The sequence below is a fragment of the Fukomys damarensis genome, unplaced genomic scaffold (assembly GCF_012274545.1).
Source record: "Fukomys damarensis isolate Sample0158 unplaced genomic scaffold, DMR_v1.0_HiC HiC_scaffold_38, whole genome shotgun sequence".
Classification (NCBI taxonomy): Eukaryota; Metazoa; Chordata; class Mammalia; order Rodentia; family Bathyergidae; genus Fukomys; species Fukomys damarensis.
Window position 1 is genome coordinate 14,515,210 of NW_022900950.1, and position 17,470 is coordinate 14,532,679.

Below are 17,470 nucleotides of genomic sequence, written 5' to 3' on the forward strand. Positions count from 1 at the left end.
AATTGAATTTATTGGTACATTATAGGTAGACAGTACAGTTACATTCATTACTGGGATCTTGTACCTTTACATGACAGGTCTTGGTTCTCATTTTTTCCCCTTGTCCCCACCCTCCCTTCACCCCTTCTACCCTCCCCACCTAAAAACACTTTAATTCCATTTTTACATTTTCTCATATTTTTTCCCTTTCCCTTATTCCCCTTCCCCTACCCTTCTCACTGTTCCTACATCTTTAGTCCTTTTCTTCCTATTTCACTTTGCTAATTATCCCATTAGGATCTTGAGTACTATTTTAGTTTTTCACACCAGAGAAACTATTCGGTATTTACATGGGACTTATTTATTTCACTTAGGAGTATATCCTCAAAATGTATCCATTTACCTATGAATGAATCTACTTTCTCATTTCTTATGGCTGAGTAGTATTCCATTTTATAGAAAAACCACTTTATGAACAAATCCTCAGTAGCACAGGAATTAGCAGAAAGAATCAACAAGTGGGATCTCATCTTATTAAAAAGCTTCTGCACTGCAAAAGAAATCATCAACAGAGCTAAGAGACAACCTACAATGTGGGAAAAATTTTTACCAACTGCTCCTCAGACAAAGGACTATTATCTAGAATATATAAAGAACTCAAAACAATCAGGCCCCCCCCCAAATATAAAGACCCAATTCAAAAATGGGCATCTTTAACAGACATTTCTCAGACAAAGAAGTAAAAGCAGCAAGTAAATATATGCACTGGTCATTCAAGAGATGCAGATGAAAACAACACTGAGATCTCACCTCACCCCACAAAGAATGGCTGCTATCAAGAAATCACACAATAACAAATGTTGGCAGGGTTGTGGGGAGAAAGGAACACTTTTCCATTGTTGGTGGGAGTGCAGACTGGTGCAACCACTATGGAAGTCAATATGGAGATATCCAGTTTGTAATAGCTAAAACTTGGAAACAGCCCATTGGCCCATCAGTTGTAAACTGGATAAAGTCTGAGTTAAATTTTAAAAGAAAATCTGTTCTCCAATGACACTAAAACATGGTGAAGTCAGACTGCTCACAACGGAGTGATCATAAGCCGTAAGCCTCCATTCCACTGTTTGTATTAAATACTTATATTCAAATATCTATGCACCTCTTTGCTTGACAAGGTGCTAGTCACCTGAGATAAGAGAAGAAAACCATTACTGTTCATTAAAGACTTCATATTTGGTATCTAACAGAGAGCTAACTTCAATAATATATACATAATTTCTTCAAGTTTCAAAATTCTGTAATTCTGTTATAAATACATAGAACCTAAGTGAAACAACTTAATCCATGATTTTTAATTAAAAGATTTATATTCCAAAACCTGTTGATATCTGTAATCATTTCTAAAAATAAATAGGTAGAAGTTAAATTTACTCAATTTGCTATTTGTTGTAGGAAAAAAATGGTGGCTGTGATTAACATTGAAGATTAGGTGAAAGAAATTCTTTGGATTCACATTACTCATAGTGTCTTTGCCCTTTATTTCCACAGATTAACAAGAGGTAGCTGGAAATGGGCATGGCAAAAACGTTCTATAAGGCAGAGATATAACCCTGGCTGACTTTCAAAGCTTCAGTAGGAAACAAACACTGTAAAACTGGCATTCTGGGAAATCAAAACCAACTCTAAGAAAAAGTTTAAATACAAATGTTCAATCACTAATAATGCTTTCATGAAACATCATCTTGGCAATACAGTAGTTGTAAAAAAAGACGTTCTGATACAGAAATATTGACACCAGACCTCCCTAAAATAGTGATTCTTTTTCAGATGTCAAGTTCCTTTCTCAAATTATTTCTATTCAAAGGATGGACTGAAAGGTATTGTGATAAGTTAAAAGAGAAGCTGACAAACTATAGCTAAAGACCAATCTTATCAGCCAACTGTTCTTCCATTAGATTACGTATTTCCTATGGATCCTTTCACATTATTGCAGCAGAGCTGAACAGTTATAACAGAGACTGTATGGTCTTAAAAGCCGACAATATTTATTAACAAGCATGTGACAGAAAAGATGTGCTTATCTCAAAACAAATTGTCATAATTGTACAAATTATATCTCCAAAACTAAATATTTCACAGGAATAACACATGTTTTTTCTTTCAACTCCTCCAATAAAAATAAAATGTTCCACCACACATTTTTATGATTCCCGTATTAAAGAATATCTTACATATCCATTTTTTTAATTTTAAAAATTTTAGTATACATTTTAAATGTCATAAAGAGTTCCAAACATTAACCATCTAAATTTGTTTTCTTAAAATTTACCTCTTCATGTCATCAGTCAAAACTCGGACAAAAAAACAAAAAAGCAAAAAATCCTAGAGGGCTAGGTAAACATACACTGCTCTGAACAACAACAACAAAAGGCAGTCCATTTAATAATTTTCAGAATGTATAAAGTGCAGACAAATTTTCATTTTACAGCAAAGGCAGCAGAGAGAGAGAGAGAAAGAGACAGAGAAAGACAGAGACCCGTATGTCCTACAACAATAATAAAAAATTATATTCAATTCCTAGGAAAATATTGCACCAGGCTATCTCAGTAAGAAATTCATCTCATACTTAAAATGTATGCTATGATTACAGACAATGTACAGACAAAACAAAAAGAATTCTGTTTTCCATTTTTCTTTTGTTCTGTTTCCCTTAGAGTTAAAAGTTTACCAGTCACCTTTTGTTATGTACATTGTCTTTGTCCTATACCTTGAAAGTAGAAATGTCTGAATCATCATTGCATTAATCCATGCATTTTTACAAAATGCCTGAGACATAATGAAGGTTTAATAAATACTTTGCTGAATGTATTTTTTAAAAAAGTTTACCCATGTGAAAACTGTTACATATGAAGCAAATAAGTACAAATTGAGAAAAGCTGTGTGTCAGGAAATACACTGAAATTAGAAACTTTAAACACACATACAATATAACAAAAGTAATAAGGGACTTGTTTTAGTTTCTTAAAGCATAAAAGCATTCTTTTAATACTCAAACATGACTTTTTTCTCTGAAAAAGATACTCATTTTCTATCTTCAATCCTAATAGTATATGAGGAGCAGCAGAGTTAAAAAAGCAGCAAATCAAAAGACCCAGGTTCTAACTTGGTCTAGGCCACAAATAGTTACTTATACTAGATAACTTCTTGGAATTTGCCCAGTTATAAAATTCTATGATTCAATGAAAATTTAAAAATTACCATTAAAAAAATCACATTAAAACTTTTATTATGATACTTCAAAAATGTCATTTAGAGAAATGCCTAAAAAATTTCCTCTATGATGCTTAAGGTCATGAATTCAATGAATTTACCTGAAATCTGCATATGCTATAAAAATGACTACCTTATTTCCTGATCATTACTTTTAAACCTGTCTTCTTTTCAGAATACTGCTAAGCCCAGAATCTTCATTTTCACTGAAAGTTAGCTCAAAACCTGTTAGCATTTTCCAACCACTCCAAGAAAAGTCAAGTCTAGACTATTAAGTATAAAAACAGCTATACAAGAAAGCAGTTAATATCAGATTGTTTAGTTCCTTTTAGAAGATAACAGTCAATTAGTCAGTTTTTAACTGAGTATTACCCCCCCCCTTTTTTTTTTGGTACCAGGGATCAAACTTTGGACCTTGTACACTTGAGAGGTAGGCACAGCATAACTAGGTTAAATTCCCGGCCCAACAGTTCTTAATATTTAATTATCTTTTTATATTTTAGTCACAAAATAATATCAAAATATTTTATATAAAACATCAGTGTTATAAAAGAGAATAGAACAACTTCTCTTTCTCACAATTAGCAAAAATGGTCTTCTATTTCTGAGATTTTTTAATATTTTAAATTAGTAAAGTCAGGAAATGTCTTATGGATGCCTGTGTCCTGCCTTGCTTTTCTCTCTAAGAGGCATGATCTTGTTATGTTGTCCAGGCTGGACCCAAACTCCTAGGCTCCAGTGATCCTCCTGCCTCAGTGTCCCAAGTAGCTGGAACTGTAAGTATACACCATTGTACCTGCCTTCATTTTACATGGAAGAATTACTTTTTTTCAGTAAGGATACATAAAATACAACTGATTTCACCTTAAATTAATGAAATACAGTGGTAAATCAGTTCAGGAACTTATTTCATTCCATAACTCTGGTTGTGAATGGAACTGGTCACAAACTGAATCAAATTTTGCCATTAGGTTCAAAGCAAATAAGGTTAATCCATTCTGAACCTTTTTTTAAAATCACAAAAAATATGAAACAAAGTACAGTACTGTACAGTATGAAGAGAGAGTACACTAAACTTGCTTGAGATAATTTCAGGCATGAAGGGCAAAAAGAAGTGAAGAGGAGGTTATTGTTTGGAGAGTCCTTCTCCGTAAGGATATTGGGGCCATCTCTTTCAAGGGTTTCCTCTCTTTGTCTCTTAACTGCAGGCTCAATTTTGACCAAAAAGAAAAGAAAAAATCTATCTGTCACTTTTTTTTTTCCTTCACTGTATAACCCTCCAGAAATGAGAGTCCACATTATTGTTCGCAACATTCTGTTCATTATGCTCATACTCAGCACTCTGTTCATTATAGTTATGTTGCAGTGATGCTTCTCAAAGAAATCATAGCACTCATTCATTTTTTTCATAATGGATTTTATCACATCACTGCTAACCTCCTCCCTGTCTTCCTCTTCCTCAGTGGAATGCTCCTCAACAAGCACCTTCTGCTCTCACTCTGGAGTTCAGGGAGTTTTTCTGCTGTCACCTCCCCCTTACGGTCCTCAACAAGCTCCACTTATGTCTGCACCATCGACATCCAGACCCATACTCTTGCCCATGGACACAATTTCCTCCACTACCTGTGCATCAGACTTTTCAATGTCATGTTCACTGACACATTCTGGCCACAGTGTCTTCCACACTGAGTTTAAGGTCCAGGAGGTGACATCTTGCCAAGCTTTCTCAATGGAAATCAATGCAGGGGAGGATGTTAAATGTTTCTTGCAGAACTCTTTCAGAATCAAAGATGTCTCTTCAATAACATTAAAACACCTGGTGAATAGTGCTGCTCTGTACAGCTTCTTCCATTTTTTTTTTAATAAAAGAATGGATCTTGTTATGTAGTTTAGGCTGGCCTGGAACTTACTATGTACTCCAGACTGGCTTGAAACTTGCAACAATACTCTTGCCTCAGCATTTGAAGTGCTAGATTTACAGGAGTGCACCACCATGCCTGGCTCTGTGTACAGCTTCTGGGCTGCCGAAGAGGTGCAGTGTTAGGGGTAAGAAGGTGATCTTTATGAAGTCATATTCAGCATCCATATCAGCGAACAACGCTGGAGGGTGTGCCAGGGCACTGTCCATCAGAAGGCACCTTTCAGGCAGCTGGATGTTAAAAGATGTTTCCTAATGGTGGGTATGAATAACTCATGCAATCATTCCATGAACAACTGCCTTGTGACTCTAACTTTCATACTGGCCCTCTACATGACAGGCAGGGAACAGACATATTCTGTTCCCTGAATACTGAGGAGTCTGGGAATGGTACATCAGTAGTGGTTTAATCCTCTGATTGGCACTTGGATTCACACAGAATAAAAGGATCAATCTATTTTTCATGGGTTTGTGCCAATGCCTTTTCCTCCTGCATGGTTTAGGTTCTGCTCAGCATCTTCTTCCAGAAGAGCTCTGTTTTATCCCAGTTGAACACTTATTAAGTAACATATCCTTCTGCTTTCATGAATTCCAGGAATTCTTTCTTGGAGGCTTCTGCAGAAGTCTTGTCAGAATGGGAAGCCTCACCATGTTGTATCACAGAGTGGATACCCCTTCTTTAGTGGAATTTATCAAGTCAAGCTCTACTGGCTTTAACTTTATCACTTGTTACACTTGTAGAAGAATTTTCTTGCAGTTCAATACTTTGCAATTTCCTGGCTTTTTCACAGATCAGAACTTCACTATCATTCATCAACTGTATCTCATTCAACCACACTAAAAAAAAGTTCTTCCAACTCTTCCACCACTTGTGTCCTCTCTTTGGTCAACATCGTCACTCCTTCTATATCAGCACCTTTGATGACATTTTTATTCTTCAAAAGAGTCAAGATTGTCAAATTTACCATCTTGTACTCTGAGGCCAGATCAGTCATAGAAATACCATGCTTATGCTTTTCTATAATCTCCTTCTTCAATTCAGTGGTTATTTTCTTCAAAACCTTCTTACCATTCTTGCTCCGCACTTTGTTACCTTCATTATTGCTCTCCACATTTTTGTCATGTTCATTAACATTCTTGTCCCCTTCATAACTGCTCTGCACTTTTTTACCATCACGCTTGCTCTGCAGTCTTTCTTTGAAGCCATGCTGGATTTAATAATACCAAATGGTACTGTGTGGGCTAAAATGCACACAGAAAAGCTGCACAGCAAGTATACACAGATCTAAAACTGCAATCTCAATTAGAGTAAGCTGTTACCATGTGTCATAGCAGGGAAGATGGCCGCTTTTATGTTCATATAGGGAAGATGCCTGTGGTTGTGTTTGTCAGAAATGCTGAGAACCAAAGCAAAATTTTGCTGAATGCTTTTGTTCATGAATCGAATTATTCATAAAAAAGTACTTATGAACTGAGATTTTACTGTAACACAATGATTGTCACCTGTGGAATACTTTTTTCTAATTCCTAAATGGGTCCAATTAATTTCCTCTACTACAATGCAAGATTTGTTGGGATATAATCGATTCTTTTCCTAATTGTATTTCTACTCATATGGAAATTACTACTGTAAAAACATTGTGCAGAAATTATTATAAGAATAGCATTCAAGTTTTCTAAGCAGTTATTAAATGTCAGGTACAATGGGAAACACTTTCTATGTATTTAATCCAAACAATCTATAATTTGTTTATAGCACCATCTCTATTTTATAGATGAAATAAACCAAGTGTTAGAGGGATTTAAGAACTTGTCCTATATCCTATTCACTATTTTATTCCCAGCACAAAGCCTCATACAGGAGCATTCAATAAATATTTCCTAGAGAATTACAAATTCAACCACAGCCTGAGCAAATTTATGACTTTGAACCCATTTCAAAAACAATAAATCAATAAATAAAATGCTCAGGATGTAGCTCAGTGTGAAGCCATGAAGGTCCTGGGTTCAATTCCCAATACTACAATCAATCAATATTTACTGAATGAGTGAATGAATAAATGATTTCAAAGAAGTCTTAACAACTGTCCAGGTAAGCAGACAGTGTTATTCTCAGTATACACACAAAATACATGAAATATACAAAAGAAAATGCATAATGACTACAATAATCACAGTCTATTACAGAAAAATGCATAATAAATATAAGCTTGAAAATTTATTTCTTATTGTGGAATTTTGGTCTATGTGGTATAGTAGTTGAATTAAAAATTCCCTCAGAGTATCTGCCCTGGAGTCAAAACACCTGACTTTTGCTTTCAATCCCTGTGCTTCCACTACTGACACAGACCTTAAGTAAGGTTTTATGAATCTATATACCTAAGTTTCCTCACCTATACAATGGAAATGAAAACAGAACCTACACTTCCTGGGCTTGCTCTGAAGATTCAGAAGAGGCCACAATATCATGATGAGGTCCAAACAAAGGGAGCCCAATTATCTGAAAATTACTTAAGCAAGATGCACCTCTTTAGTTAGTGGCTCTAAATTACATGTATTTATCCCTGGTTCCAAATCTATTCTAATCCTTCTTTAAGTTTGGCACTACTTGGCAATCTTTGGGTTGATGAGGATTGATTCAGGATCCTGTCATTCGCTAGGCTAGAAGAATGTCCTAAACAATAAAAAGTAGGTCCTAGAAATCTCCAATATCATCAGTACCTATTTCCTTAGAAGGGCATGGGTCAAGCCTGCATCTATCTCTCTACTTCTGGTGTCAGGTTTGCTCCCTAAGAAAAAGCTGACCATTTATTTCCTGCCTACTTTGCTCTCCTCCCCACTATAACCTTAAAAGGTAAACATTTAAACTAGCTACACTAGGTAGTACAGTTCTGAGTCAATTGCCAAATGTGTAATATCCTACTTGGCACAAACGCAAAACCCTTTTCTTTACCAATAAAATACCTAAAAGAGCTTTATACAAGTATACAATAAGCTGTAAGTGAAAATTACCTAGTAGTATTAGCCCAGTGTGATTCAACTGTCCTTACCTCAATGCCTCATCACCCATCACATTATCTATTTTCAAGATCTAAGCTATTTTAACCACATTTACAATTTTCCAAAATGTGGTAGAAATCATTAAAACTTTACAAAAGGAATTATTAAGTTCCTTCAATTCACAAGTAAGACATTTAAAACATCCATAATTTAAATAAATGAGCATAGTGTACAGAAGAAAAGTAAGTGGTAAGCTTATTTCTCAAGTTCCAAAGAAAACTATTAAATACAGCAAGAAAGTGGTGAAAAGAGAGGTTATAACTGACATATTATGAAGTGGAAAGATTTCCAATGCCAAGCAAATAGCATGTCTGTGCTCTGTTCACAATGTTCTGTCCGCAATCCTTAATTTCATGGCTAATTACTAGATCTTTTTCACAACTTCAAATATTCAAAATAATTTAACATGCACAAAAGCATAACAATTAGCACATGCCACAATACATTGCTCAATTTGCTTAAATATCTTGAATGTGGAAATTAAAATCTTGATTAAAAAATTTCCTTTGAACTGTCTTTTTTAATATAGTTGTATGCGTTTGCTCTAAATGTTATCACAGAAAACAGTAAACAACTTTGGACAAATGAAATCAATGACTGTTCTATAGCCTAATATTATATAGCAATGTCTCACATACTATTGAGTTCTTTTGTTTCCTTATACCAAGAATGATTTAAAAGTCCATGAAATTGGTTTAGCATCCTGAGTTTTATTTTTCTGGAATAGCTACAAGTAGTTTTTTCAGTCTGTAAAAACTGTACTTGCCAGGCGTGGTGGCACATGCCTGTTACCCCAGCACTCGGGAGGCTGAGGCAGGAGGATCACTGTGTGTTCGAGACCAGCCTGGGCTACATAGTGAGTTCTAGGTCAGTCTCAACTACATAGTGAGACCCTGTCTCAAAAAACAAACAAACAAAAAAAAAACTGCGTTTAATTCCAAAAGCCTAAGAACAAAAAATACATGTGCAGCTTTTGTTTTAATTTTCAAGTAACAGCAATCTAATAAAATAGAACAATTACTTCTAGGCAATAACAATCCATCATATAATTAGGAAAAAAAGAACAAGTAAATATAAAATATCACTCTATGAGATCCTTGTGATTATAAAAAAACAGACTACATAAGAATATAAATAAAGTACAAGCAAAACTCTTCTTTGGGCCCATCAGCATTATATTTATCAGCTTCATCTCTGCTTTCTAAAATTATCAAATAACTCGATAAGTCATGACATAAGTTTTTCTATACAAGAATTCATTTATATTTGATTTGATGAAGACAGTGAGAGAAGAAGGTATACAATACAGGCAAGTGCTCCTTGAAGAGTTAAAAATGCTGAAGACTACTACAGGAAATGGTACCTAGAAATTAAATCATCAATATCTCTAATATGCTTGCAAATTCCTATTGAGGCAAACTGCTTACACAAATGGTATTTTTACAAAGTCCCTTTTCTGGCTTCTCACACTATTTTATTTCAGAAGCATTTTATAAGAACTCTGCTACAAATTCTATTCTCATCTAGAGTTCACATTTAACTGTATTCCACTTTGTTCCTTTTTAGGCTCCAAAACAAGGTGGCTGTGATGTTACCTAAGCATGAGAGGTCATGCTACTTCAGCAAATTTTCCTAGCTTCTTTTGCTTTTCTATAGTTAGATATACTGAACTCGAACTATATGTGTCCTTTCTGCCATCTCAAACTTAGAAGTAATAAGGGGCTTCAAATACAAAACAAAAAACTGGTTTATGTATTAAATATCAAATGGGTAGAACGTGACAAACAGGGCAGTGGTCCTAAGGATGGTTTTCTAATGACAATTTATACTCTCATCGGATGAGGAAGCACTATGCAGAAAGGAACATTAAGAGCAATGCTACTTACCACATTTAATACAGGGAGTTACTAATTGTTTCAGCTTCTCTGTAATTACTATCAGCAAAAATTTTATAATCAATTTAAACATCAAGATGTACAAAGAGCACAAAATATATGTATATTACATAGTACTAGAGGTACTACATACTAAAGGACCTCTTAAAACATTCATAGAGCAGAAAAGCTGTATACTTGTTGTACAGAACATATACATTTGAAATAACAGATGAACCTCTTTATTGCCTGAAATTCAGGAATAAAAACTATTCCAGGCTGAGTATTCCTAACCCAAAAATCTGAAATGCTAAAAAATTCCTAATTTTTTTATTGCATTGTCAGAAAAGTCTAAACAAATATTCCAAACTGAACAACTCTGAAAGATGAAACATTTTCTGGTTCCAAGCATTTGGGATAAAGGATATTCAACCTCTACTCATTTATATTCCAATTACATTTAATTAGACTATCTAATTACATTTTAGGAAACATAGTTTATTGTAGAAAATTCTATAAACTATGTAACTTTTTAAAAATGATTGGTTTTTAACGTATTAAATACCCCTAATCTCACTCTGTTTACAACGTTAATTATATGCTTACAACAACCTTAATTTTAGTAGGCCTTATTGAGAAGTTATCTAGACAATAAACTATAAAAATTAAATGTTCGACATGAATAACAATTTTTTTTCCATTTGTATAGGAAGATATAAGGTAATCAGATGAAATAAGTTACTGGATGTGAGAAAAAAATTACACTGATTACAAAATGTTTTATTTGGGGAAAATATACTAATAGATAAAATTTGTATAAAGAAATGCTATTTACTCTATAACTGCTAATACTTAATAGCAATTGTGTTAACTACTTCTTACCTGCCTCTTTCAACTGCCAAGGCATCAAGTTCATCAAAGAAGATAATGGAAGGAGCCACTGCTCTAGCTTTTCGGAAGATCTGGTGGAAAGAGAACTACATTAGCCAAAGAGAAGAAAATTCTTTAGTTGATTTCCATTTGAAAACTGCTTTTAGAACAAAATCTGTTATGTACAAATCAGGCAATCACTTTGTGTATACCTTGTAATAAATGACTAAGATTTCACCGGAAAGGAAAAACTGATCTCTTCAGGAATATGGAGACAAGTCTACCAATACATATTCACATAGGTACTATATTGGGGGCCATGTAGTTAAGCAATTAAGACATTCTCAGTTAAAATTTCAGCTCAACTACTGAGTAGCTGTGTGACTTTCAGCAAGTACTGTTACTTTTCTAAACTTCAATTTCCACATCTATGAAATAAAAATAATAATAAATGCTTACTGCAGATTTAAGAACTGAATAATAAAAAGAACATAAAGCATTTGGCACAATACCTAAAAAACTTATAAGAGTTCAATGAATAATAGATATTATTAATTGGGACACAGACTCAGAAGAAAAAAAACGTGTCAAATCAGCCACAGATTCACACGTAAAATATTCATAAATCTAAAAATCACATACCTTGTTTTTTTTTTAAGACTATATAGAAAAATTATAGTTGATATAAAGCCAGGGAACAATGGGCACATCTTAGAAGAATATGGACTGGCTGGAGCAGAAGCCAACCAAACTAGCAAAATCAGAGGCTGACTAGTAGCCACGGAAGTGATATATAGAAATAAGCTAGAAAAAAGGAAGTATGGGCAACAAGAAATCCATACGTTTGTTACCTTGGCCCCGATTTTATGGTTATGTGTAGTATGACTATAAAAATAGAAAATTCAAGCCATTACTATGAAAAATATTGCCTTTATTATGTGGTCACTATCAATTAATGTTTTATACAACTACCGTCATCTACTAGAGGGGGAAAAAGTAATTTGAAATTTTTTTCATTACAAACTTTTCCTGTTTAGTACTCTAGAATTTCACAAATGAAGACATCTATTCCCTGATGTTTGTGTGTTCTTGTCTTTAAGAAGTTTTGGAAGCATACAGGGTCCTTGTATGAAGCAGGTCAGTCTGCTCAGAAGTCAAGACGTGGTGAAATTATTGTTTCCAGTTCCTTGACTTTGTACAAATTTACCAGGTATATAGCTTCCTTGATACAAAGGAGTGGCATATCAACCAGGCACAGAATTAAAAAGTCTGATTTAAAATACAAGAGACAGAAGGAAGAGGCATTGTTTGAATCACCAGATAGCGGTAACATAAGTAAATACAGTACAGTGAAATTTTCATATACTAAGCTTTTTCAGTTTAAAGGGCTATTTTAAAGTATTTTAAATCCTATTTTGAGATCATATGCGTTACTTTATAAACACAGATATGTCCATCCTTGTTAAAAATACCTTTACTTGGTAAATATAAAGGGTAGTAATATTATGATGTCTAAAAATAAACACAAAGTTTTACCGACTATCAAAAATTTCATTTTTCAAATAGTAATACTTGCCTGAAGAAAAACATATGGCACTAGAATCTGGATTTGGTGATCTCAAAGTATGTTATTTAAAATAATATAGAAGACAGAGAAGAGAAGTGTGATTCTTCTCTACAGAGTGTTACTTCAGGTATAATCTCCTTACCTCTCTAACTGCTCTTTCAGATTCACCAACATATTTATTCATCAGTTCAGGCCCCTGCAGAAAAAGAAAACAACTGTTCAGAGTATTCATATGTGAAACAATGCATATATCTTTTAATGGAGAAACAATTTACAAAAAAGAAAACAAACAAATCTGCTATTAATTAAATTAGTTCTTTCAGCATGCTTATTTTTTGTTATTTATGCCTTAAAAATCTAAAGCTATTTTATGTTCCAAAAATGACGTATCAATACAAAGGAAAGGCTGTGACTAAACACACTAATTTTGCATGTTCTTCATCATCTGCTCAGTCATCCATACATATTTTAGTATTTTTACAATATGTCAAATATGGTGCTAGACACAGAAGATAGAACACCTTAATCTGGAAGGGAGGGAGGTAAACTACAGATTCCCAACCTAACCACTGGCTGGTTCTAGGTGGGTCTACTTAAATTTGTATCTAAATTCACTATATCAACAGTTCAATACGGCAAGAAGCAAGAGCTCAGGTTTCTTATGATTGAGAAGACCTGGAAAAGGAAACGGAATGGGAAACACATAATCTATGACACTACTTTACAATCTTTGAATGTTTCCAATGTAAATGTTGCACTTGCAGGACTTGGCTATGCACACATTGACTATATGGTTCTGCAGGGTATAAAATAATGCTCTTTCCAACTATTATCCAAGCCAGGACCTACAGAACAACATCTCAAAACCACATGTATCATTAACCCTCAGGATCATATTGTTATAATTAGCTTTGCGAAAAACCTTCAAATTGTCTAGCTTCTATTCACTGCTTGTCTGCATTACCCTTCAGTTATCTGCAACTTACCACTCCATCAAGATGATAGGATTCCTACTCCTTTCTTGTGCCCATGTATTTTAGGAGTACCAGGAATGGAAGGCACAAAACACTCTAATAACATAATTCTATCAATTTTTACTAATCAGCTTTCACCAAGGGAATCCCTATAAAGGTAGCTGGTTCTCCAAGTGATAGGCTTGCATATCAGTGATTCAAAGATGCATTTTTTTGACGTTTAATATTTCTGAATTTTTTTTCCTTCTCAAGTACCTAAGCTATCAGATATATGAGAAGAGGTACTTTCTTTTTTACTGTATACCTTTCTGTTTTCTCAGGAAATATAGTCATCTCTATAAGTCATAAGATATTTTAAAAAAATTAACACTGTCCTTTGAACCACAACAATTCCTTCAGAGATAGATGCCAGATGTCCTTCTTGGCTAAGCATACTCACTTTCATCCCAACATTTGGTTATTTTCACATCCTTCTTTACACAATGCCAAATTTAATGGACATGAATGTATATGTGAGTCTTCTCTGTCTTTCCCTTCCTCCCCTGTTCCCCTTCTTCTCAAACAAGCAGGCACATATATACTTTACTCTGAATAAGATTCAAATTCTACTCCAGGAAAGTCATGGACCCAGATAATTCAGGGAATATACTACACATTTGTTCAAGTATTTCCCAAGTAATTAATAGCAATTTTTACAAATGTGACTGATTCAAACACATAGGCAAATGGTAACACAATGTCAATTAGTTACACACATTGGTATGAGCAATGCTTAGCTTAAGTTAAGACACCACACTACAAAGAAAACTGGCATACACTATGACAAGTTCTATGATAAAAGCATGTCCAGGTGCCATTTAAACATAGAGAACAAACTCCTTAGAGTCAAGGATGTTCCTAAAGAAAGTAACATTTCAAATGAATCTTCAGTTGATTTATGCCACATCCTCACAAACAGGAAATACAATAAGGTTCAGGAAGAAATCAAAAAGATTTCTGACCAACCAAAACAGATGTCACTATAAGCATATCAACTGCAGAAGAGTTCATAAGGTCTTTATTCAAAGTTCACTGACTTTCAAATTATCCATGACTAACACAGAAGTAAAACTGATAAAAGCATTTAATACAGGTGAAGCACCAGAAACAGGGAGATTGCAGAAATCAGTAAGGTTCAGGAGAACAGACGTCAAAAATGAGTTCATATTTACCTTGCAAGCAACAGGAAGGTTTTAAGGGAGTGAACAGATTATACATATACTGCTGAAAGATGATACTGGCCACAATGTAAAGGATGATTTGGAGAAACCTGTAAGGCCAGAGACCAGTAATGAAATGTTTAAAATAGTGAAAGTAAGAAATGGGGAGGGACAGTATAAAGACAAAACAGTGCAAGTAAAATAAGAAGACAGCCACAAAACTATTAAAAAGACAAAATCAGGCTGGGGATTTAGCTCAGTGGCACCACACCTTCCTTAAAAGCACAAGGTCCTGAGTTCGATTCCGTCTCAAAAGAAAAAAATCTATTTATTGTAGACAGTAGGATATAAAAATGAGAAAGAATATAATTCGAATTTGACAATATTTCTGATGCTTACGATAATTAAATTCATCAAGAAAAGGATTTTTAACATATTTAATGTATCAGTTCTCAGAAATACACAGGTCATTAAAAATACTTCATTCCAGGAAGAGATCATCCTGGCCAACTAGGAATGACAAAAGAAAGGAGCCTCTGAACAGGGCAGAGCAGGTACCCTAGGCAGGGGCTAAATAAAAAACCTGATATAAGAGAACAAATGAAAAGAGAAACTCACTGGACCAAAATCCAGCATTAGGGAAGTTTATAAGGGGAAGCCACACCAGTCCTGGATCATGGCATATACCACACCCAAGGTCCAGCTATACAGGCCATCTTGGAAGATCGTGCTGAAGGGGAGAGCTGGCAGCCTGGCTGATGGAACAGGCAATCACTCTAACCTCTCCACCAAGAAGAGAATCACAGCTTGTGAGACGAGCATAAGCCAGGGCTTCAGAAAAACTGGTAGCTAGAGAGCAGTGTATTAGACAACACCACATACCAGCCCACACTCAGGGAACAATGGAACTTTGGGGAGAAAGCTTGACCAATCCAGAAATAATCAGTTACCTATTATTCCCACATACAACAGGAGCACTGCACTAGTGGGAATTTCAATGTTCTGCCCACACTAGCGAACAGGTGCCCACAGGGGAGTCTCCAGAATCCCCTTGCTGGGGACTGTAGAGAGCAGGGATACTTGGGACTGCGCCAAGTTCTCAAGTTAGAGTCAAGCTATCAGTGACTGAAAAAGGATCCTAAGTGGAGGGACAGAGGCTGCCACCCATGTCAGAGGGTTTTCAATACTGTTATAGGCAACCTGCTTGTGTAAGGAAAACATAGACACTACTGTGGGATTTGCACTGCATTTAGGGGAGCAGCAAGATGAGAGTTAACTATCGTGTCAACTCGAGTAAGAAACACCCAACTGATTGGCTTAGCATAGTTCTGGATTTGGTTCAATGGATCTACTGACAACGGAAGACCTGGTGAGAGTGGCACCAAACAGTAGGCTTGTAGCCCGAATGGAATAAAAAGGGTAAAGAAGACTCGTTTCTGTTTCTTCAGAGGAGCTCCAGTCTTCTCTTTCGTCTTAGAAGTCTGCCTCATGGCTTCCAGCTCAGACTCTTCAGCCTTCCATCATAGACCCTTCAGCTTCCCGATAATGAACTCGCATAGGATTCTACAGTGAGCTCCAGGCCTCTGACTTTTGACTGGATCCTTCACATATCCAGCACGCAGACAGCCTTTTTGTAGTCTTTCACACCCGACTATGCATGCAGGCAGACTTTGTAAGCCTATATATTAAATCTTAATTAAATTCTCTAGTGAACACTCACTGACTGATACAGGGAATAAGAAATCCCTAGTGGAAGCTGAGAGAGAACCTGATGACGGGCAAACTATACCCTATATGCCCCTCCCCAAATTAACGGAGGCGATGAGATTTTGGGACAAATCCTGCAATTAGCCACTGCTAGAGCACTGCTTATAACCAGGAGTTAGCCAAAGAAAAAAGTGGATCAGCAAGTCTCCTTGCTCACAGGCTGGCAATTAAGTAAACCATGGGGGAAGAAAAGGCACAGCCCTAATAACCTCACACACAATGGAACCCAGACAGCTATGTAAAAGGGACTATGACAAAACCTGATTTTAGGTTTTGCAACAGTGATTGGGATTTTTCTTCTCTCTCTCTCTCTCTCTCTCTCTCTCTCTCTGCTTTGCTTTTTATTGTTTTATTATATTTTTATTTTTTCTCTTTTTTTTATTCTTTTTCTCGTATTTCCTGTTGCTTCTCTTTTCTACTCTCTTCTTCTCTCTTTTATTCCCCAATCTTGCCTCTCCTCCTTTATACCTTTAACTTAAATAGCACTTAAATAGCACTGTCAAGGGCATGTCAGTGTAACCCTAACTAAAATTGGGCATAGAGGATGCAAATATTAACAACAAACATATTGGCAGCTTTTAACAATCTCAGATTCCTTCAATCCGCAATTCAACCTCCCTTCCTCTTCACCACCCCTCTCATTCCCATAAGTCTCTCCTTAACAGTGCCAATTTTCTCCAGCTATAAAAATAACTCCAATAGATTGAGACTGCCTGCTTCTTTCCTCACCTATTGACATTTGCCTTCTCTGCCTGTCTACTCATGGACTTACTACCCTCTTATTTTTTCTCTTTTGTTTTCCCTCCCACTCCCTCCACATCTGAATGTAACTGCCAATAGCAGCTATACTTTAGTCTACTGAGAAAGGATGAAACTGTCACAAGTTTTAATGTACATAACTGATATATGGTTAGCTCTGTTCACATTATAATTTGCAGGAATTTTCCCCTGACAACAATATCTGAGTCCACATACACACAAACAGAAGCATG

General features: G+C 35.4%; 1 protein-coding gene across 5 annotated transcripts in view; it reads right to left on the reverse strand.

Moving 5' to 3' along the window:
• The window catches only part of Spata5 (spermatogenesis associated 5), a 296,553-nt gene that overhangs the window by 191,032 nt on the left and 88,051 nt on the right, over positions 1 to 17,470 (reverse strand). For all 5 annotated transcript variants that reach the window (XR_777740.3, XR_004515732.1, XM_010611182.2 and 2 more), the window contains exons 12-13: positions 12,681 to 12,734; positions 10,984 to 11,063 (exon numbers count right to left, since the gene is read on the reverse strand). Coding sequence is in view for 3 of the 5 variants with exons in the window: in XM_010611182.2 (XP_010609484.1) it covers positions 10,984 to 11,063; positions 12,681 to 12,734 (134 nt within the window). In the remaining 2 variants the exon portion in view is untranslated. The remainder of the gene's footprint in view (positions 1 to 10,983; positions 11,064 to 12,680; positions 12,735 to 17,470) is intronic.